The sequence below is a fragment of the Trichosurus vulpecula genome, chromosome 8, assembly GCF_011100635.1.
Source record: "Trichosurus vulpecula isolate mTriVul1 chromosome 8, mTriVul1.pri, whole genome shotgun sequence".
Taxonomy (NCBI): domain Eukaryota; kingdom Metazoa; phylum Chordata; class Mammalia; order Diprotodontia; family Phalangeridae; genus Trichosurus; species Trichosurus vulpecula.
Window position 1 is genome coordinate 14,354,106 of NC_050580.1, and position 24,516 is coordinate 14,378,621.

A 24,516-nucleotide genomic window follows, 5' to 3' on the forward strand; every position below is an offset into this window, starting at 1 on the left:
TTATAGCACTTTTTGGTTTTCAAAGTACTTTACAAACAACAACCCTGGGAGGTAAATGCTCTTATTGTCCCTGTCTTACAGATGAGAAAATTGAGGTATACAATTGCCTGGGGTCACATGACTCAGAAAGTGTCTGAGGCTGGATTGGAACTCAGATCTTCTTGATTCCAGGTGTAGTGCTCTAGCTGGTGTGCTACCTAGCTGCCTGTGGGGTTTTACCACTCATTTTGTAACTCTTTACAAGTAACGTTTTGAGTTGAACAACTATGAATTTGTGTTGTTGGTTTTTTTTAATCCTTTATCACTTCTCAGGTTTCATTGGTGTGGGTACTCTAGACCAGATTGCCACCTCCTCCATGTTTGAGAAAATGGTCTTTGTTTCAGCACCAGGTATACTGCCGACCTTGTTTCTGCATACTTCGAAATAAAATTCAACCTTCATCTTGCCACCTGCCCCCCAGTAGAGCTCAGTTAAAAGCCCATTGGAGAAAAGTCAATGAGATATGCTTCTGCCAAGTGCAGCAGGAAGAGGAATGCATTATTAGTCTGTGTCCAAAGGTAAAACAAAGAGCATAAAAATGATTTGTGAGCTTTGTCAAGTAAACCTTTCTACCCTTCCCAAGACTGGCCCGCGGACTGGGCCAATGCTTGAAAGTAGCAATTTGCTAGAGTTTAAACTGTGTGGACAAAGAATCCAGAGTCACATCCTTCATCCTCAGATGAAACCCCAGGGAAAGACCTTTCTGGAAAATATATTTTGCTAGTGGACTTCTTGACATTTTCCTTAAGTATATGCTGCTATGAGGAATAAATTTGCCCCTCAGTTCCTTCTGCATCATCCTAAGAGAAGAGAAATATTCTCTTTTGGTTGGAGAGGAAGGCCATAGAGAAAAGGAAGAGATATTGCAGAAGTTCAAGTAGGAGACCACCAAAAGCTAGATTCAAATTCACTCACTGGCCTCCCCAAAATTTACAATGGAAAGGACAGTGACCCATTAAAAATCAAAGTTTCTTACTTCATAGGCACCTGAGGTGCAGAAGCAGGATGGAAGGCTGAACTGAAGGTGTATCTAGGAGAACAGGAACATTTTGTATTTGCACTGTTCTGTTGCTTTATCAGTGGACATTTTGGCTCATAATGTAGACAGTGGATCATTTGGCTCATAATGTTGTAGATGAGAGTAGGTTTAGGGAGGATGCTTGGGGAGAACATGTGGAGGGACTTATCCGTTTTCAAAAAGTCACAAACCATAAGGCTGCCACAGACACCTCAACACAAGTTGATTTTAATGATTTATTTTATCCATGAGGAAGGAGAATCGGAAGAAGAAAAACAAATTGAGACTCTCCTAAATATTAAAATTAGTTATTTTATTAAGTACTTTGATACAGATCTCTGCCTGGTTGGCAGTGACTCGAAAACCCCATTTCTGGTACAGGGCTCTTAATGAGTCTCATGGCACAGTCTTTTCTGTGAATGGTGTCATTGGAAATACAATCTTGAGCTTAGGAAGTAAAAGCTAGAGAGGGTAATGAGGCTTGCATGATGGAGAATGAGTCAATATATGAGTAATATTGAGTCACTTTCATGTCTCCTGGTGCTTGTCTTTCTCTAGAAAGTTTTTTTTCTTCTTCTGCAGTATCTTCCTATATGTGTTCAATTCATTGAGAATAGGAGCTATTAGACTATTTTCTAGAGATGAAACTTGAATGAACAAGCTTGCCTAGCTATTAACAAGTATATCCCCTCCCAGATACGCTGAAGATCGGTCTGTGACAGAGATGACAACAGTGCCTCATTTGGGGTTAGTTTGAGCTGAACTCCATTTTGCTCCAATAGACTAAGAAAAGTCCCTAATGAAAGGCATTTTGGTGGCTGGAAGACACTCCCTGCTTACTTTCTTCTTTTAAAACCCCCGTATTTCTTCAAAGCACAGATCTTGTGTCTCTCCTGAAGGTGACCTTTCTTCAGTCCCTGTCCCCCCAACCCCCAGTCAGCATTCTCTCCCTTTCAAAATTTGTGTTTACTTATTTTACATATCTCTTGGCACCCCCTTTCTCTGACAGACTGTAAGATTACTGAGAGCAGGGATTACTTCTTTTGTCTTTGTATGCCCAGCACCCAGCAGAGTGCCTAGCCTATGGTAGGCAATTAATAGACGTTTGTCAAATCCAGTGAAATTTCTGGGACATTTCGGATTTTATGAACGAGTGACAGAATTAGCCCTTTCATGTAACCATGCCAAAATAAACTTGATTTTAGTATAAATACACTCACATATATTTTTATTTTATGTGGAGAAGAGCACATGTCTTTCTGTCTTCAGAGTTCTTTCAAGTGACTGTCTCCCAGCAGGTCTCAGTTGCTGTGATACATTCAGTCTTACAGTAATCTGCTGAATAAAGCCACAGCAAAGGGATGTCATCTGAGGAAATTTCTTTTTAAGATGAGGGTGACAGAGCAACAGTTCCTTTTTTCCTCAACTTAGGATGACATGGCTTAAGCCACCCTTCTAGCTACTCTCCCAGGGAAAAGAAAAGGTCGTGGGGAGGAAATCTGGTTGTGAAGAACCTTTGGATGATAGTAGACTCAACTGGAGCAGCCAATTCATCAATCAACAGGCATTATTTAAAGCATCTACTGTGTTCTAGGTTCTAGGCTAGACTAAAATTAAATAACCCCTGTTCTCAAGGAGCTCACATTCTATCAGGAGAGACTGTGTATATAAATAAACATGGTCAAACATAGACAAGTTAAATTTATTGGTGGAGAGACCCTAGCAGCTGTGGATGATCAGGAAAGACTTCATCTTGGTGGTGCTTTTCCAAATCAAGTCGACAAGCATTTATGAAGCACTGTCATGTGTCAGGAGCTGGGCTCATCACTAGGAAAACAAGGCCAAAACAATTCCTGCCCTCAAGGAGCCTACATGCTAATAGGAGAGACAACATACAAACAACTATGTATGAACAAAATATAGACAGGGCAAAGCAGAGATTATCAACCAGGGGGAGGGGGTCAGAAACGACTTCCTGGACAAAGGGAGATTTTAGCAGGGACTTGAAGGAAGCCAGGAAGTGTGAGTGAAGAGGAAGAGAATTCCAAGCCTGGAGAACAGCTAGTGAAAATGCCCAGTGTTGGCAGATAGATATCATCCTGTGTGAGGAACACCAAGGAGGCCAGAGTCTTTGGATCACTGAGTTTTGAAAGTAACAATGTGTTCTGAGAGATGAAGGTGAAGTGGGAGTACATGTTAGTCATGAGGAGACAGCCAATGCAAAGGTTTTTAGATGTAAAAACTATACATACATACATATATGTGTGCTTATATGTACATATGTATATGTGTGTCATCAGGATAGGTGCATTGGGACCAGGTTGAGAAAGGCCTTAAAAGGCAAACAGAGGAGTCATCCCATCTAAGGACCCCATCGGTGAAGCAACAAGTGATCCATTTTAAGAGTGCTGTCTTGCTGAAGGATAGCTTACCCAGGAATCAGGCTAGAGTTTCAGATTTGTCCCTATATAGCAGTTTTACCTTGGGTAAGGAATCTTCAATGTTTTTCCTCCCCTATAAGCAGGGTACTCCCTACTCATTTGCCCCATACTGGTTTATTAAAGGAGACAGTGGGAAGCTGTCTTGGTAGAGAAGCCCTAGATATGTGGAAGGTGTCCTGTTACTGATACCCTGAGAACCCGTCCCATGGACAGCATGTAGCATGTAGGTAAAAGACTTGGTCTTTGTATAAGCAGGCATCCCACCTCTAATTCATGTCAGCTGTGGGCCTTTGAAGTAAGGCACTAACCCTCTCTAGCATCAGATTCTTTATCTGTGAAAGGGATCAGTTGGACTAAATGACTTCTAGGGAGGCAATATGGCCTAATGGAGAGAGCACTGGGCTTGGGGTCGGGAAGCCCTATGTTCTCATAGCTATGTGGCTGTGGGTGATTCACTTCACTTTGTTAAAGCCTCCTTTTCCTCATCTATAATCCAGCTCTGTCTGCTGTTTGTGGTTTTTGTGGATTCAGGCAAGTCAACTAACCTCTCTGAGCCTCAGTTTCTTTATCTGTAAAATAAGGGGGCTCAGTTAGATGACCTCCATAGACTCTTCTATGAGGAGAGATACAATAATGTGAGAAACCGGTTTTGCTGTCCTAGTGGTGGGTTCCCTCCTTCTCATGCCCTTCTCTTCTTGATTCAATCCAATTTGATTCTACAAGCTTTTATTAAGCATTATCATAGCCTGCCTCTGTGGCAGGCACAGGGCATACAAAGACAAGAGTAGAATAGGCCCTGCCCTCAAGAGGCTTACGTTCTACCTTTTGGTGGGTGGTGCCTTAGGAGATGGTAGGGTGGGGGGAAATCCAACAGTGACTGGGACAGGAGAACAGTGACATGTAGTTTTGGCCAGGAAAGCTTCAGTTTATTAAGCATTTGCCATCTGCGTGCATTAGTTACCAAGCTCTCTTCTAATAAGTCTGTCTAACATTCTTTGTGGTTTCTTTAGTTCATTTGACTCTGTCCTTAACAGTGGCTTTGATCTTATTTTCCCTGAGAGTTTCTTTATCCCAGGTATTTGGCAGGTTCGATGATTGAATGTGCATGCCATCAAGTATTTACCTCGAGTTATCAGCCTGTTCAAGCTCTCGTACAAGTCACCTTATGGATCATTGCCAGCATGCTGTGATATATCCATGGCTGTTGCTTCCATGTAGCAAGATTCAAAATCTGATATGCCTTGTATCCAAAATAAAATTATTCTCGACCTCTTTCCTCTTTGCTGGATTGGAAGCTTCTTGACAATAGTTAACATTTGTGTGATCCCAGGCAAGCCACATACCCCTCTGAGACTGTCTCCTTGTTTTTTTTTTTAAATTAAATTTTTTTTCAATAAACAAGCATTTATTTTTCACTCCCTACCTCAAAAAAAAAAACTAGGGGAAAAAGAAGGAAAACAAAACAAATATCCACATTGACCCTGTTCAAAATTGGTATATCCTTCTGCATATTTCCCCCAGAAGGTGCTTCCTCTTCGAGGCTGGAATGGTAATTGGTTATTGTGCTCCTCTCAGTGAGTTCTTACAACTTTCAAAATTGTTTGTTTTTTATAACATTGAAGTTTTACTTCTGGTTCTGCTCACTTCACTGTGAATCAGTCTGCATAAGTCTTTCTACGTGAATTTGAAATCCTTTCCACCTCATTTCTTGACATGGTATGCCACTATATTCATGCACCATGCTTTCAGCCATTCCCTAACTGATGGGCACCTCCTCACTTCGTACTCCTTTTGTTGTTGTTGAGTCATGTCTGGCTCTCCATGACCCCATTTAGGGTTTTCTTGGCAAAGATGCTGGAGTAGTTTGCCATTGCCTTCTCCAGCTCATTTTACAAATGAGGAAACTGAGGTAGAGTCAAATTGCCCAGGGTCACACAGCTAGTAAGTATCTGAGGCCAATTCTGTCTTCCTGACTCTAGACCCAGTTCCCTGTGCACTATAGCATGACCTCCCTGCCCTAGTTCCTTGCCACCATCAAAAGAGAAACTGTGAATTTCTGTACACAGGATATTTTCCGCTTTCTTTGGTCTCATTGGGTTATAGGCATTGTGGGGGCATTGAGGGGTCAAAAGGAGTTTATTTGCTAAATGATAGAGATCCCCTTCTGGCTGAGACATTCTCTGTTCCATTCGTTGTGTTGTCTGTGTTGGGATGTTTAACATCTGGCACATTGGAAACAAGGGCTGAGCATGTGATCACCCTTTAATACATGTTTATTGAATAGAATGGAAATTTCGATGAAAGTAGAGAAAGTAAAGATAGTAGAGACAGTCAACAGAAAGAGCTGTGGTGTTAGGGACTAGGTTTGCATCCTGCCTCTGACCCTTCCTAACTGTGTGACCCTGGGCAAGTCATGTAAACCCAGCTGAGTGAGTCTCAGTTTCCCCATCTGGAAAATGTGGATGGTAGTTGTGAGTATCAAATGAGATGATGTTTGCAAAGCATTCTATAAACCTGAAAGTGCCTTCTGTAAATGCTGGCTGTTACCACCTTTTTTTAAAATTGAGGTTTAGATAGAAACTGTCCTGGGATGTCATCATCCTCTTCATTATGTTATGTTTAATGTTCTATGAAATGTAGCATAAGTGCAATGGCAAATAAAACATATATTAGGAAAATAAGATAAGACAAATGAAATAACAAATAAATACATCAAATAATCATTACTCTAAGGACAATTTAAATAACAGTAATAGATGGCATTTATACAACTGTTAAAGGCTTACAAAGGCCTTTACAAGTATGATCTCATTTGATCCTCATAACAGTCCTAGGAGGTAGGGTCTTTTATTATCCCCATGTTACAGATGAGGGAACCAAGGCAGATGATAAGTGACTTGAGTCACATACATAAACAAAATTCGAACTCAGGTCTTTCTGACTTCAGGTTCAGTATTCTGTAGCACCTAGTTGCATGGCTGATTTTTGTAACTGAAGAAAAACATTGTGACATAGCTCATTTGATATAGGCTTACTGACTAAAGATGACATACACTTTATTCTGTTCCCATTGTGATCCCCTTTGCTAAATTTCTTCATTATGAAAGCTCTTATTATTATAATTAATAGCAATAAGTTATATTTAATAATTCTAGTTACCATGGCTGTTGCTATATGGCTTTAGGGTTTCCAAAGCATTTCAGAGATAAATCTTATGTGATTACAAAATAAGTTATATTTATTATATTTTATTATAAAATATCATATTTATTTTCATATACTTATTTTTATCATAGCGATAAGTTATATTTAATAATTCTAGTTACCATGGCTGTTGCTATATGGCTTTAGGGTTTCTGAAGTGCATCATAGACACATCTCCTGTGATCCTTACCACACTACTGAGAAGTTGTTATTTCAGTTGTATTTTCCTCCTCATTTTCTAGCTGAGGAAAGCGAGTCTCAGAGAGATTAAGGTGCTTGCTTGTGGTCCCATGGCTAATAATATTGGTTGGGTAGGTACGTGAGCTCACTTCCACTTATCTGTCAGGTCATATGTTTCTGATGCCAAAGGTAAGATTTGGTTTCACACATTCAGATCCTTTCACTGAAGAAATTCAACAAGAAAGATGGAATCTTTGTTTTCTGCCTCTGAGGGTATGGCCTTTTGGTTTGGAAACCCAATGGGGAAGCCTCACTGGACACAGCAATTCAGCGTGATCGAAATTCTCCTGTCTTTCCATTAATGTCATGGTTGAGGAGTCATCATGAGGGGGGCAGCACAGGGTGAGGTAGGAGCCCTGAAGGTGAAATCACTCAAGGAGGCTTAGGATTCTATCTCTGCCTCTGACAGGACTTTCTATATGAGGACAGCTTCTCTATCTGTGAAGGCAGTGAATCATTGCAGGCCCCCTGGAATGTTGAAAATGAATTGGACTGTGGAAGGAAACGCTTTGAACTTCTCGGGGGAAAGTTGTAAAAGAGGAGAAGTCCTGTTAAAGTGGCTGCAAGGTTTGGCAGGACACAGTGCTTGTGCTTAATCATAAGACCTAGAGCTTGGAAACCTCTCAGAGCTCAGCTAGCCCAAGCCTTGCATTTCTGATAGAGAAAATGAGGACCAGAAAGAGGGAGGGAATGCCTGGTTAATGGTTGTAGAGCTGGCAAGTGGCAGAGCTGGGATTGGAAGCTATCTCTCTTAATTTCAGCCCTTCCCCGCTCTCCCCCCCTCTTCCTGCCGTGCCATGGCCTTGGTGTTGTCATTTTTCTGTTGTCCTCTCTGGATGGTGTGCTCTTCTGTTGGACTGTGAGCTCCTTGAGGGCAGGCTCAGTGTTTTTGCCAGTGCCTGGCACACAGTAAGCACTTAACAGTGATTGTTAATGATAACAGTAATGATAATAGCTAAGATTTGCCAAGGGCTTACAGGTTTGCATAGCACTGTACCTGTTACCTCATTTCAGTGTGCTGCTGGCGAGAGGTGAGGTCTCTGGGCTCACAGCTGGGGCTCTTCCTTTTTCAAGCCTCCTTGGGAAGATTTGATCTCTGTTAGATTTTTAAAAAACTTTCTTCAGCCATGTGTAACTCTTGGTTGACATGAGCGTTGTCTAAGTAATGGTTGGATGAAGGCCAATGGGGTGCTTGTTTGCTCCTATGTGTGTGTCTATGGGGCATAGGGAACACTTTGAAATGAGTTTCATTTCATGCCGACAGCCAGGAGACCTGGTTACCAGTCCCAGCCCTGTCCCACACTGTGTATCCAAAGGGTAAATGACTAGACCTTAATGTGCTTTTACTCCTTTACCTGTCAAATGTGGAAAACAATATCAATACCTGTCCCAACTATCTCACAGAGTTGTTGAGACGATGTCTTGGAAATGTTAAAAGGGCTCTTTTTGGGTGATATTGTTCAAGGGCTCTTTTTGGGTGATATTGTTCAAGGGCTCTTTTTGGGTGATAGTATGCAAAGGCTCTTTTTTGGGCAATATCATTCAAGGGCTCTTTTTGGGCGATATTATTCAAGGGCTCTTTTTGGGTGGTGTTATTCCAGGGCTCTTTTTGGGTGATAGTATGCAAAGGCTCTCTTTTGGGCGATATCATTCAAGTATTGATCCTCTTCTTACTACCATCCCCATGTAAAGGTTTGTCTGAAATCCAGAAAAGTGAGCTTAAAGTTTTTCAAACTAAGTTCACTTCAATCAGTGTGTTCCCTTTCCAGTGACTGATGGAGCTCTCCCCCTTTGACCATCCAGTCTGAACAGAGACTTTTGAGTGCTATTCAACTCTTTTGTTAGAAAATAATTAATTTAAAGACCACTTAGATGGGCTTGTAAATTTAGATCTATAATGGACTTTGAGGATCATGTGTTCATTTTTACAAAAGAAGAAACAGGCTTAGAGGAGCTATTTGCTCATTGTTGCAGTGGCATAAGGTGATAGAAACTAGGTTAAAATCAGGATTTGCATCCAGATCCTCTAAACAGAAATCTCATACTCTTGGTAATACTGCTTCCTCCTTCTAAGATTATATTCAGTAATTTTAATGGTTACCTATTAAAACACGAAGAAGAAAAAGATCTCCAGGGGGCAAAATGGAATGAGTTTTATCTAAAGGCAGCAGAAGTAACAACAGTAATAATAGATAGCATTTATACAGGGTTTTAAGGCCTCATTTGATCCGCACAGCTGTTAGATAAGTGCTACTATTATCATCCCCGCTTTAGAGATGAGGAGGCTGAGGCTGAGGTATATTAACTGAGTTGCCCAGAGTCACACATCTGATGTGTTTGGTGCAGGATTTGAACTCAGGTCTTCCTCACTTCAAGTCTAACCCTGTGTCCACCGCACCGTCTATCTGTCTGAGCCAATGTACGTTGTGCTAGGCCCCGGGAATGTGTCAATTACTACAGGTGGCACTGAATTTGGTGATAAGTTTTCTAGGGGCTCCCAGACCTCATTATGGAATGGAGGTAACTCTGGCTCTCATGTTAGGACAGCCTCAGCTTTAGCAGAATATGCCTCAAGTAAGTTCCTGCTACCCAGCTGTGAGTACATAATTCATTGATCAGCCTAGGTAAGTTGAGAGACCTAGGTCACTGGGCTGGTTATAAAGGGTGATAAATTTTGGGGCTTGAGGAATCTTAAATACTAGATACTAAGTCACCAAGGGAGCTATGGCATTGATGAAACAGCTGATCCCATAAGTACTAAAGATGGCACCTCCTCTCTGAAGCCTCCCCTGCTTCTCTCCCTGGCCATATGGTTAATGCTGTCTTCTCAATTTCTTATCTATGCTCATATTGCACCTCTTCCCTTACCATTTCACCCCTTCCCCAAGTAGACGAGAAGGGCCTTGGGGGTGGGGCAGATGTTTCCTTTACATTTGTCCAGGGCCCAACACTGCCTTACCCAGAGTAGGCAGCAGGGTGGTTTAGAAAGGCTCTTTCACCTGAAGTCAGGAAGACCTGGGATTGGAGCCTTCCTTTGCCTCACCTAACTGTGAGGCCCTTGGGATGTCTCTGAAACTCGAAGAGAGTTTTCTTCTAGTCCATTCAATAAGCAATTATTCATTTGCCTATTGATAAAATGGGGATAATACTTAGGAGCTTCACAAATTCTGCCTGCCTGACTAACTGAATGTTGGATCTACCATGCAGGGATGTTGTGGGATTCAAATGAGGTCATGTATGTAAACTGCTCTGCAAACTTACAAATTATACTGGCAGATCCAAAGATCAATATACATATGTATGTATGTATGTACATATATGTGTATAATATATGTATATAATATGTGTACATATATGTAAATGTATGTGTGTACACCCACACATGTCCACTGCCACATGGATATTTATTTGTCAAATGCAAGGTAGAACAGTCAGCTTTATAAGACAGGACTTCTTAACTGGGGGGAGGGGGAAGTCAATAATTTTTTTTAACATTCTGATAACCATATTTAAATGTAATTGATTTCCTTTGTAATCCTATGTATTTTCTTTCATGCATTTCCAAACCTTTCTTCTGAGAAGGGGTCCAGGAGCTCTACCAGACTTCCAAAGGGGTCTATGTTACACACGAAAGAATAACAATCCCTGCCCTGAGGTTATAAATTACAGGGCAATGAATATATTTGTATATGTTGTCTCCCATAAATAGAACCCAAGATCTCTGCTTTTCTCTTGTGCCTCCAATGTTTAGCCCATGTTTTGCACATAGTAAGTGTCTAATAAAGGCATTTCCATTCATTCATTCATGGAAGGTGCCAATCTATATTTACTTAAGGGATTGTCCTCATCGGGAAGATCTTTATACCAATGAAACCACCTGTTCAGGCCAGAAAAAGTAATGTTGTTGGGAGCTTGATACATATTTATTGAATTAAATTAACTAGAACTAAGACGTAAGAGGAGATGTACTGTGTTGTTTTGTTTTCATTTACTGACCTGAGAAGGGACTGTTTCATCTATAGAACATTTTTCCTGGAACCTAATGCAAACAAGACTTTATTGCAGGAGGTTTTCTCTGGGGGACATTGGGTCACCAGGGAACACAGAAGCATTGTGGGCTATTGAAGGTGGGCCAGTGAAGGATGCAGTGCACTTCGAAGCCAAAGACCTTGTCTTGTCTTCTGGTGCCACCATATGCTAAATCTGGGACCCCAGACAAGTTATGTTGTACCTTCCTCCCAAGGTTGCCAGGAAAATCACTTGCATTTACCTTTATGTTCAAAAAATATACCATGGTGCAGTGAAGACTGTTTTTTGGGGATTCAGAAGGCCTAGGTTCAAATTTTAGCTCTATTACTTCCAGAGGGACTGCAGACATGTTACTTAAACTTTCTGTGTCTCAATTTCCTTCTCTGTAAAATGAGAAAGCATTGATCTAGTTGATATCATAAGTCCCTGCCAACATCCAGGTTGAAGCCTAGAATCCCATCAAGTTTTATGTAGTATTATTTCATTGTGTTATTGCACAAGACAGAGAAGCATCCTGCTGGAGAGGAAAGACAGCTGCCCTTAGAGTCAGGAGACCTCAATCTAAGGCTCCTTCTGACCTGTGCTGACTGTGTGAGCCTGGGGAAGTCACTCACCTCTCAATGTTCCTAGCAAACTTTCAGAGATGATGCTGATTTGGATAAGCAGAAGAAATTAATCACTGGGAGCTCCCTATGTCAATAAAGTCATTGGCCCATTAAAAACAGAAGGCCCAGAAATTCTGGTCCAAGGGGAATTCTTGATTATTCCTTAAAATATTCATCACTGAAATAACACTTTGAAGGTAAAGAGAATTTTAATGCTTTTTTCTCATTTGAGCTTTCCCCCCACCCCTATGATGCAGGTACTATAGAGATTACTTTATGGAAGAGGAAATGATGGCTCTCAGATATCAAGCAATTTATTTGCCCTTGGCAATACGGCTCATAAGTGTCAGAGGTGGGAGCCTGAGTTTTTCTGACTTCAAGCCTAAGTGTCTGACACAGCCACCTGTAACAGGGATAGCAACAGTGGCCTAAATGCTTCTTTGCCTTCCCTCCCAGGTCCTGCTAATCAGCCTCTGGTCCTTTTGTTTAGATGAAAATGTAATGTGATTAAGGCATCTTAGTGATGGGGAACAAAGATTTAGCTAGTAGCTCACGTGGCCCCAAATCAACATGCTGTGTCTTCCACCGACCACTGCTTTCTTACATTGAATAAAAACATTGGAAAAATCGGCTTTTCAGAGGACAGCTCCCTCCAATATTCCAGTAGTGGAAAGAACACTAGTCTGGGAATCAGGAGACCAGAATTTGAATCCTGCCTCTTCCACAACCTGGATGTGATCTCAGACAAGTCATTTTCCCTCCTTAAGCTTTCATTTGCTCGTCTCTAAAGTGAGGGCATTATATCGACTGTTCTCTAAAGAAAAGCATTGACTGCTTCATAATTGCAGCATATGTATATGTATACATACATACATACATGTGTATAATTGTATTAAAGACAATTAGTTTCCTTTTCTTAATCCTGCAGATTTTATTTTATGCCTTTTTAAAGATGATTCTCAGAAGAGGTCCATAGGTTCCACCAGATTCTTAAAGGATTCCTTGTCACAAACAGGGTTAAGGTCCCTCCTTTTCCTAAGCTATCTGAAGATCCATTGGAGGAATTGGACATGGCTCGCAGGATCATGAATGTGGAGCTGAAGTGACATCAGAGTCTGCCTAGGCTAATCACATTCTACAGATGAAGAAACTGGAGCTCCTAGAGATTCAATGACTTGCCCATGGTCCAACACACAGTAAATGCCAGAGGGAGGTTTGACTCCAAATCTTTCTGACTTTGGCTAGCTCTTTAGCCGCAATGCCATGTTGCCTTTCCCGGATGTTGCATCTGTAGGAGAGAAGGTGGATTAGGGGACGTGGGACCTTCCTTCAAGGATTTGGAGGAGAAGAATTTGTAATTTGACATATTCTGATTGACCCCAAAGTCAGAATTTGGAGCCATTTATCAAAGTTTCAAAAAGGCCTAGTTCTGCTTTACATAAGGGTGAGCTTCCTTAGTGATATTTAAAAAAGGGAATGGTATCATTGGGAATTTGGTGGGTTTCTCCTCCCTGGGGGTCTTTAATGCAAAAAACAGAGGACCACTTGTTGGGGATACAGATAGTATTCTGATTTAGGTTTGGTTTGGACCAAATTGTCAGCCAATGAGATTCTTTCCAACTCTGAAATTTGGTAATTTTGCAATAATTTTGCATGGTCTAAGATAATTGGTGTATTATTCAGTCAGAAGATCTGGTTTCAAATCTTAGCTCTGCAACTTAAATATTTCTGCAATAAATTGGGCTGCACTTTCCATGTAGATAAAGGAAGAGGGTGGATTTGGTGACCTCTGATATCACTTTCATATACAAATCTATAAAATATGATCCAGGTACTTAAGAATAATTTTAAATTAGTAAGATTTTTACTGTATTATATTTTTATTGTCTTAAGATTTAATTATTGTAAAAATCAAACACATGGATAAGAAATGATCTAGACTAATTTTTCATTATTACCCCTTTTCTCCAATTGTCTTTCTCATTATGGTGTATCTTAAGTGATATCGTGACAAGTATAGCTCCATGATGAGTTCATGGTTGAATCTTCTACTAGTTTTTTTCTAGTCTTGATATTTTGTGTTGTTGATTGAAATGCTTTTGGGTATCAGATATTGCTAGGGGGTGGGGGACGGAGCGAAGCAGACTTGTTGCTCTCTTGTGAAAGTTTAAGATGCAAATTTATGTCCCCACTGAAAAAGGCAGCCATCAAACTTCAGGATAGCAAGTTCCCCTAGGGAGGACCAAGATTTTTTTTTCCAGAAAAGAGTTTTAAATCTTTGGACCCTTGCACCTGTGATTGACTGAACCCTAACATCTAGCCCAGGGTTTGTTACATAGTAGGCATCTAATAAATAAATGCTTGTTGATTGATCGATTCTGTGCCATAAACTGGGGGCTTTATGCTGAAAATATTCATAACAGGTATTAACACAGGCTTTACTTAAATCCCCTTCTGATTCCTTATCTTGGCTTGAAAATGCTGGGTACTCAAAGGTTGTGTCAGCAGGTCCCACCCAGCTGGAAAGACTTTGGATCCAGGCACCATGTGGGACTGTAAGTCTGTCATCTTGTTACACCATCTTGGCTTATCACCAAGTTGACCACAGATGGATTTTTTGACCAAAGCTACTCTTCAAGACCAGCTGCTAAGTAGTGGGATCATGACCTGGATTAGTGGAAGGAATGTGCATCCTGATGAAATCACAAATCCTTGAAATAAGTTAATAGTTGACCACTATGTCTCTAAAAGATGCTCAGTAGAACCTCCATGGTGAATATGGCTACCATGAAACTCTGCCCAGCCAAAAGTCTCTAGCCCTTTTCTCTGTGTCACTGTCTAATTTGTCTTAGATGTAGTCACATTTACTGTAGTGACACTATAGGTTGGATTCCTTCCCACTTTTACAACTTCGAGGATCTTTGTGTGAGATCGTTAACATTTCTGGGCCTCAGTTTCCTTAACTATAAAATGAGATGTTTCTGTTCAATGACCTCTGAGATCCTTTCTAGTTCTAAATCTATGTTCCTATGACTGTGTGACCTTGGGCAAATCTTTTAACCTCAAAGAGCCTCAGTTTCCCATCAGAGGGCCTTTGAGGTCCTAAAGTCCTTTAACTCTATGATCCTATGAGTTTATGCTCTTTTCTGTGGTGTTCCCTAAATTCTAAAGAATGTCCACTGTGGACCTGCTTGTCAGGACTCTGCTGTCCTCCTTTGAAGACTCTTTTAGACCAGAAGGTGGGGAGGATATTGCTCTTTCTAATAGAAAGACTTCTTTACTCCTTTGGGGGAATTGGCAAAGTCTACTGATTCTGAACCAGTTTTGGAAGCATGCAGATCTCATGGGGTCTTTCTGCCATTAGTTAGATAGCTTAGATCATTGCTGATTCTTGGCTGGGAAGATTTCTGGGAGCTATGGAATCCAGAGAGATTTCTGAAAGCATTGGAGTTGTCAGCCATGGCTTCTATGGAAACTCATGTTGCTTTAATTCCTCAGCCTTGAGCCATATTGTAGGAAATGATATGCCCATATTTGGCTTCTATGTTGGACCTGATGGCCAAGCTCTGAGCCTCCCATTGGAATCTCGTGTAATCTGGTGTTTTTGAGGAGATTAGCTGTTTGGAGGAGGAGCTCTAATAAACCATTGGGTGACATCCACCAATTTGCAAGGACAGCAAATCTTGGCCAGAGTAGCTTGGTGACATTTGTCCAATGGAGAGACAGGATGGCCTAGTTCTTATGTGTGTTTGTTTTGCTTTATTTTTGCAAAGGATAGTGTGAGCAAAGCACTATCGCAATTTTTAAGTAATAATTAAAACAGCTATTATTATATAAATTTTAAGGTTCATAAAGCCCTTTACAAATATTATCTCATTTGATCTTCACAACACTGTGAGGGAGAGACTGTTATCATTCCCATTTTATAGATGGGAAAATTGAGAGACATTATGTGACTTGCCGAGGGATCACACAGCTAAGTAAGTGTCTGAGGTGATTCTTGACTAATGCTACATCCATAACAACACCCATCTGCTGGAATCAAGGAGTCAACCAAGGAATCCATCTATTGTTGTCTAGTCATTCAGTCGTGTCTGACTCTTCATGACCTCATGGACTATACTGTCTGGGGCGGGGGGAGTTTCTTGGCAAAGGTATTGGAGTGGTTTTCCATTTCAGTGGATTAGGGCAAACTGATGTTAAATAACTTGTCCAATGTCACGTAGCTATTAAATGTCTGAGGCTGAATTTGAACTCAGGTCTTCCGGATTCCAGGCCCAACACTATCCATTGATCTGCCTCAGGGAATCATTATGTACCTGCTAATTCCTTGATTATCTACATTTCAACTCTAGATATACTCTGATTTGGGATAAATGAAAGAGTGTCCCAAAAAGTTTTAGAGGGAAATGGTTCATATCCATTTTCAAAATAGTCCAGAATTCCCTTCTGTACCAGTGGTAGACCCTAAGGAGAAGTGACTCACTGAAGGAGACTGTATGATGCAATGAAAAGGGTGCAGGTTCTGGAGTAAGAAGACTTGGGTTCAAATCCAGCCTCTGAAACTGACCAACTGAGTGACATTGACCAAGCCACCGAACTTTCTTCTGACTCATTTTCTTTCTCTGTAAAAAATAGGGAGTTCAACTCCTTAGCCTCAGAGGTTTACTGCAGCTCAAGACTTGTCATCCTATGGTCTGTGATACAATGATCCTAGGTGATGTAGACCTTTAGAACTTAGGAAGGGAAAGGAGGTAGCCTTAATCGATAAAACTTAATTAATCAGCAATAAATTTTTCATGAGCACTTGTTAGGTGCAAGGAATTGCGCTAAGCACTGAGAAGAGAAAGAAAGCCCAGATGTGATCCCTGCCTTCAAGGAGCTCATACTGTAGTGAGGGAGCCAGTACATTACAAACTGGACATCGAAGGTATGTAACATGTGAATGGAAGGTGATCTTAGAGAGTACCACTATCAGGGGAGGGGCTGAGTGGTGAAGTAGAGACTCAGTCAGAGGGCGAGATGAGTCTTGAAGGAAGTCAGGAATGGTGGGAAGGGATCACATTGTGAAGACCTTTAAAAGATAAACTGTTGTTGTTCACGTATTTCAGTCATGTCTGACTCTTGGTGATCCCATTTGAGGTTTTCTTGGCAAAGATACTGGAGCAGTTTGCCATTTCCTTCTCCAACTCATTTTACAGATGAGGAAATCAAGGTAGACAGGGTGAAATGACTTGCCCAGGGTCACACAGCTAGTAAGTGTCTGAGGCAAGATTTGAGTCCTCCTGACTCCAGGCCCTGTGCTCTGTCCACTGCATCACATAGTTGCCTCAGAGGTAAACAGAGGAAGTTTTATTTGATGCTGGAGTTCATAGGCAGCCACTGGAGTTTCTTGCCATGTAGGGCAATGATGTAGTCAGATGCCGTGTGCTTTAGGAAGGTCACTTTGCTACTGAATAGAGGATGGATTGAAAAAAAAAGGTTAGAGGGAGGTGAGGCAGGGAGACCAACCAGATTCTGGCAAAAGCCCAGGGGGGAGGTTATACAGTCATGGGATCTTAGACCTAGAGATATAGGGAACCTTGAAGATCATCCAGTTCCCTCCACCCCGTATTACAGATGAGGCCCACAGAGGCTAAGTGACCTATGTAATATCACTCCATTCTTACAGAGAAGAGTCAGGATTTGATCCCAGATCTTCTTCTTTCTAAGCCAGTAATTTTTCCACCAAGGCCAATGGCCTTCCATAGACTCTGACCTTTGTAGCTGGGCACTGCGGGCAATACGGCCATTTGGTTTGGTCCTTGGTTCATGTGACTCTCCCTGGATGTCTGGGGACTGGTAGAAAGGCAAAGAGTTGGGAACCAAGAAGCTCAACTGATTTTAAGGCACCAAGGTGGAGTGGAGGGAACCCTGGTTTTGGAGTCAGAAGACATGAACGCAGCTCACACTTAAAAGCGGTATTGACCTGAGCAAGTCACTCACTGGGTCCAGACTGTAGCTCCTTCATTGGTAAAGATGGGAGTAATGAATATTTATTCAGAACTCTAAGGTTTGCAAGGCCCTTTACATATACTGTTTCATGTGACCCTTACAGCAATCTTGTGAACAGGTGCTACTATTACCTCCATGATACAGATGAAGAAACTGAGGCAGACAGAGATTAAATAACTTTCTCAGGGTCATGCCCCTAATAAGTGAATGAGGTAGGATTTGAATTCAGGTCTTCTTGGTACCAGGTCCCCTGCTCTATCCACTGAACCACCTAGCTGTTTATGTGAATTATAGTGAAAAAAGCACTTTGTGAGCCCAAAAATTTTATACAAATGAGAAACTATAGGATTTTAGAATTGAAAAGGACCTTAGGGACCTTTGAGTCCAGCCATACCTCAAAGAAATTCCCATCTTAACCTGCCTTACTAATTCAGATTTTGCTTGAGGACCTTGAGAGAGGGTAAACCCATCACCCTCCAAGGTCCTCATTAATCTATTGTTGAGAGGCAGTGTGATGTAGTAGATAGAGAACCATTCTAGGGGCCTGAGTTCAAGTTCTGTCTTGAACAAATACTGGCTGTATGTGTGTCTTTACCTCTCAGTGTTCCAGGAAATTCTCCAAGACTTTCATTTGCAGAGATTTGCTCTGGTAGGAGCATATCAATGAAATCAGACTTAGTCATCAGCCCTTAATCTATTATTACATACAATTTTAATTTCTGTTATTTATCATTATTGGGTTAAACAACTGATATTAAGACCCCAGTTATTAAACATAGCTTCAGTGAGTGCTTATATTGAAAAACTTTGTTTTCTCAATGGGATGAGTGTGGAGGAAGAAGGGAATGTGTGTGTGTGTGTATGTGTGTATGTGTGTGTGTATGTGTGTGTGTGTGTGTGTTTGTGTGTGTATGTGTGTGTGTGTTTGTGTGTGTGTGTGTGTGTGTTTAGGTCGGTCAAAATTTAGCTTTTGACACTCGCTGTTATCAGGGATTACTTTTTCCATAGTGATTTGTTCAGAATTCAATTCAGTTCATTACAACTCAGATTTAAGTAAAGACGTTGATGCCAGTAACTAGTGCCTGATGCTTCCAGGGTCAGTCAACAGAGGTCAAACACCTTTATTAAGGATAAATGATCCAAAGCAGCCCCCTTAAGCCAGATCCAATATTTTTGGGACTGGTGCGTTATCATGAACTCTGAGATCAATGGCTGGCTTCCAGGGTTGCCATAATTTCTCTGAAGCAGCCCTGGGCAAGAATTACATCCTGGCAGTTGGATTCAAATAAATTCCCTTTTGTTAGAGACTCCTGGTCGGAAGTTTCAACTTGCTATCTTTGAATTTTGGGCCGGAGGGTGCCCCTTCATCCTTGTGGTTGGATCCTAAGTCTTTTCTCCTTGACCTTTCTTCTAACAAAGACAGCCCAATTTTGTTGTCTCTTTTGGCACAGGCAAATTTGCACCTTTGGGGGGAAGCCATTGAAGCTGGTTGGAGAAGCTCCTTTGGGCTCTTGCGCACATCTCTGTATGGGCACTCAGGCAAGATGCAAATTTGGGTGGTGTTTATCTCAATTTCCTCTTTATCCCAGTGGGCTAATTACTTCTCTTCATACTAATTACTCCTCTTCATGAAATCCCCTTAAATCAAGTTTCCTGTTAATTATTGAACATTGGTAAATGTTTATTTTGAGGGCTATTAATTAGGATTAGTTGACTGGACACCCTCCTCATCATTTCTGTAATTTAGAGGCTGTTGGTGGTACTTTAGAGTCCATAAGCTGATAAAAACAATCTTGGTATATACCTAGCTAGAAATAATAAATAGTTAAAACAGGTAGCTTCTAGATATGATGCCTTAGGCACTCTGGGTTCCTCATTGGGTCAGTGTCCTTGGGATACCCCTTCCTCCAACCTGTGCTATTTCAAATTGTTCTCTCTCAATTGAGTTTTATTTGCTATATTCTGAGATGTTGCCTCTTCGTTCAATGGAATTTGTCTTTAAGAAGTTGACTTGAGGGTCTTTATTACATTGCTTACCTCAAATACACTTTATATCCTGTGTTCAGGGAGCAAGAAATAGTAGATTTAACTTTGCACATAACTACCTTCCATTGCCCGGCCCAATAAATCCCGAGATCTAAGTGGTCCCAATATGAGTATGTTGTCTTACTACATGACCTATTCAGTGTCAGGTTATTTCAGAGTGTAAAAGACCAGCGATGGGAGGTAACTTCTCTGGCATATTAGTGATGTACATGCTAGGTGCTTAGGGGGAAAATTGTTGAATTTATATAGCTGAAGCTATGTCCCACGTTTCCTAGTTATTTGAAACTGTAGTCGAGGGCAACACACAGATTTTTCTATGCTACAGAATGGTATTCTGTAGTCATCTGATTCTATATTAATTTTTAGCATGGTCTTATTATTATAGGATCATAGATAAAGACTGGGAAGGGACCCCAGGGGCCATCTTGGCCAATACCTTCATTTTAAGATTGAAAAACTGGTGAACATTGTGAGAGAAATTTTGAGAGACATGGCATAATGGGCAGAGTGGCAGGCAGTAGACACCATTCATTTATTAATCACTTACTATGTTTCAGTGACTGTACTCAATTCTTGGGTTACAAATAAAAGTAAAAGGAAAAGCAGCTCCTGCCCACCCTCAATGAGCTTACATTTTAATGGGGACAGACAACACATTGAAGGGAGCTAAAAAGATCAGAGTGGAAGGGAATTGGGAATAAAAGTCCCCATTTGGAGTAATGGTGGCAAGGTCCAGCATGAAGTGTGGTTAGCCTGGATGTGAGCCCTGGAAGGAGCTCACCCATGGGAGAAAGACTTTGGAGTCAGAGTCAGGAAAATTTGGGTTTACATCACACTTGACACTTAGTAGTTGTATGACTTTGGGCAAATTACTTAATCTCTCATGGCCTCAGTTTCCCCAAATGAGAAAGTTGGGTTCAGGACTTAGAACCATGATCCTAATTTATCTAGCTTGAAATCTATTATAAGACCTTAGCCTGTATATCTTAGTGTATTTTCATTCAGAATTATATTTAGTAATTCATATCTCTGGAGTTAAAAAACCTAAAAGTAAATGTTAGTCTGTTATAAATTTATTACTCAGATGTATATTTATGGTTCATGTCATGCAACTGGAAAGAAAATCATAATGCTTTTGGTGGCACATAGTGGGTACTTATTAAATGCTTGCTTGCTTGATATATTCCATAGTATCTTGGAAAAATTTCACTTTAAGTTTTTGGGAAACTCATTGGATGCCTAATCAGACAATGCATTATAGAGTGCTATTTGAAGCTGAGACTTCACTGGCCATGTATAAAAGCCATGGTTATCCGCACCCATAAGTCTCTTCTTTCTGTGCTACAGGTCCAAGGATCTTATCAAGGAAGCCATCCTTGATAATGACTTCATGAAGAACCTAGAGCTGTCTCAGATCCAGGAGATTGTGGATTGTATGTATCCCGTGGAGTATGGCAAAGACAGCTGCATCATCAAAGAAGGCGATGTGGGCTCCCTGGTGTACGTCATGGAAGGTAGGGGCCATGCTGCCAGCTCCTGCGATATTCAAATGTGGCTTTTTGCATTTTATCAGCCAGCACCTGGACTGAAGTGTATTCCAGGGAACAGTTCCAGTTTTTCATTCATTTGTTGGGAAACAATTTCAAAGGAGGTGAAACATTACTTAGATACGGTGGCTGGCTGATTGCATGGGGTGGCCCCATGTAGAATATTAATGAGCATCCAGTACAAATTCACATGTGGGGAGAGGGCAGTGTTTTGCAAAGGAAGAGGCCTCTTGATCAAGTTGAATAACGGAGCACAACAATATCCAATAACTGAGTAGTCCTGGGGAAGGCACAGGTGATTTAATGAGGGGCTTGACGCATGCGGAGTGCCGTGGATACTTGTAGCCCAATAATCGAAAGGCTTTCCACCCTACATTTATATTTTAATATAAAGAGACTTCTATATTCTTCATGCAAAAAAATAAAGGAAGCAACAGCCGCTTTTGATATTTTAATCATATAATTAGGGCAGTGAGATCGAGTTAGATGATAACATAGAAACCATCTGGCTAATGTGACTGAGCAACAGGTGTTTATTACCAGGTAGCCTTGAAACTCTTTTGGGCATCAGAAAGGTGACAGTGGAGGAAAGTATTTCCTAAAACAGAGGACAGGAATTTGCAGAAATTTTTCATGCCTTGGTAAATTAAAAAAAATAACCATAACAAAACATTAACAATAACCATATTAATAATAACCATAACATTACATTACATCATGTAATTTTAAAATTGCTACCTTTCTTTCATTTTTTTTTGAAGAAAGAGTGCCCAGAACAAAGTAGCAGACTGATGGAGAAGACCACGATGTTGGCCAGGTGGAAAACACCTTCCACAAATCCCTTTGCAAAAGCATTTCTTTTAAAGAGTGACTTTAAGTGGTGGTGATTCACTCTCTAGAATGGCTCAGGACAGCAATTCCCACAGTTCTGTAACTCTTTGATAGGCAGACTGGTTGTGATGGGAATGTGACAGAATTTGGGTGTATTAAGGAGCAGAAGGGAGAGGATTCTTTAACTTAATTTTTACTTATTTAACTTTATTAATTTTATTTTTGTAAATTTATAATTATATATGCTATATATTATAATGTATAAAATTTATAATCTTATAAATTTTATTAATTTAATTTCTTTAATTAATTCTTTAATTTAGACCAAAAGTCAATAGGATCAAATAATCTGAGTTTCAGAACTCTGATTTACAGGCAGCTTTTTAGAACAAACACTGTTACCTGAATATTACTTAACAGGGCAAACTTGTTCTATTAGGTGAATAATAATAAAAGTTGTCATTGTATTTAAAAAACATTTGGAAAAATGTTACCTCAGCTTTTTTTGTGTTGAATATTTCTCAATAAAACAGATTTTCAGGTGTTCTCCCTTTTCCCCCCTAAAGAATAATGTAGTTACTCTTGCCTGTCCTTTAATAATCCCGTAAGCTTTTTGATATATCCAATAAATAATGATTAAATATACCAAAGTTGCTTCCAAATTCATGTTTAGTTTAGTAAAATTAAATTTTCTTGAGTGGAAGGAAAAATGAACAAATGTGACATTTTCAAAACTATATTCTGGCATGACATAATGGCTAGAGAGGGAAACTTGTGATTTAAGGGCTTTGTGATCCATAGGATCACTGGGCATTTGGGGTGAGATCTGCTGGGTGGAAGAAGTCCTCGTTGAAAGCATTTCCCACAGTGACAAGCTCACAGATCATTTGGCTAGTCTAAGTAGTCCATCAGTCTTCAGTCAATAGATTAGACACATTTGTTTTGTCAAGAGCCTGCCAGAATGATTGTGAGACTTAAAACTGAACCTGACTTGGACTTTAAATTTTAGGGAACTCTGTTGGCCATTCTCGCACTAATATTCCTTGTCAAATGATTTTTTAAGTGTATGTCATTTACAATTTTAATAAGATTTAATTGAGAAAATGTTACATTGTGTAATTAGTTTTACATCCACACGATTTCAAGACTCATTTGGAAAATGTTCTCGTTATGGGGCTTCTTGGATTTCATCTGTGATTATTCATAGTAACAACCATTGTTTAGGTCCTAAAGAGTCTTTCACCTATTTTTGTATTCATTAATTCATTTATCTATTCATTTATTTATTTGTGACTCTCGACAAGACACTGCTACATGTTTAGATAGGGGAATCTCTGGTTACTCTAGGCTGCCATTATTTTTAGTGAAGGATATGTGTCTGAGCATAATTCACTGGGGTGCTTTCTTGCTTCAGTCACTTAAAAAGTTAGCCCATGACAAATTTTAGACAAAAGTTGTTGCTAATTTTTAATATTTCCTTTTTTTACAACTAACAAGAGAGAGAGAGAGAAACTTTAGCCATCATCAATTTGGCCTACTGGTCAGGATGGTTTGTTTGATTAATAGAAAATCTTTATTAGCATAATATTTGAAAAGGCATTTTTTCTCTTTATTCATTTTATGTGGATTTAGTAACTAGTGCCAAATTGTATTAATACTGTCATCTAACAGGGGTACTTGCTTTCTATAACAGGTGATTTATCTTTAATTAGCACATTAAAATCCTAGCTTAAATGATAAGTAAAATTGTGTTGCTTATTTAGAGATGGATGGTGGTTTTGTAAATATCCTGTCTTCAGTTTAGCTTACTCGTTCACAGGAAGCATAATGGTAAACCTCACTCCTCTCCCTGGCTGAATATCAACTCATTCGGCCTGAGTGAAGTCAGAATCTGAGAGAGCTGACTCATTCTGATTCTGATAGACTCTTCTTTGGAAGTTTCTTCCTTGTATTCATTAAAGTAGCTAGTTGGGCAAGACTCATTTTCTGATTTTTTTTTCTTGATGTTTCATTGGCTATTTACATCTTCGTTTCCTTGTCCAGTTAAGTATAAAGAGTTTTCCCCTCCTCAACATTTTTTCTTCAAAACTTTCCTTGCCCCAACCCCTGAAAAAAGACAGCTCTTCTTGTTCAGAGTCTTTTAATCCTTTGTTACTTAATGACACATTTTAGATGGAAGTCCTGCTGTGTTTCCCTTTTGAGAAGGTAATGCTTACTCAAAAGTTTTCTACTCACAAGATTTAATTATGCTTTTCTTAGTTCAAGGACCCCAGAATGTATAGGCACAATCTAACATCAGCTGATTGAGTTGTAAAAAAGTAGTCTTATAGTAATAATTTTAAATCTCCAATGGAAGCTTAGTCTCTAAAAATATATCCCATTCCCTTCTTGTCCTTAGAACACTATATAATTTGCTGATCCTAGAAGAATGGGTCATCGATTCAATTTCATGCATAAATGGAAATCTTTTCATGGCTATGACTTGCTGCTGCCTTCATGGAGAATATTGTCTTTTTCCAAG

The 24,516-nt window shown here is 40.1% G+C and overlaps 1 protein-coding gene across 1 annotated transcript in view; it reads left to right on the forward strand.

Annotated features, from left to right (window-relative positions):
- LOC118828876 (cGMP-dependent protein kinase 1-like) overlaps positions 1 to 24,516 on the forward strand; it is a 1,065,678-nt gene that overhangs the window by 71,353 nt on the left and 969,809 nt on the right. Inside the window, exon 2 of the mRNA XM_036735762.1 lies at positions 20,965 to 21,131. Within this exon, the coding sequence (XP_036591657.1) occupies positions 20,965 to 21,131 (167 nt within the window). The remainder of the gene's footprint in view (positions 1 to 20,964; positions 21,132 to 24,516) is intronic.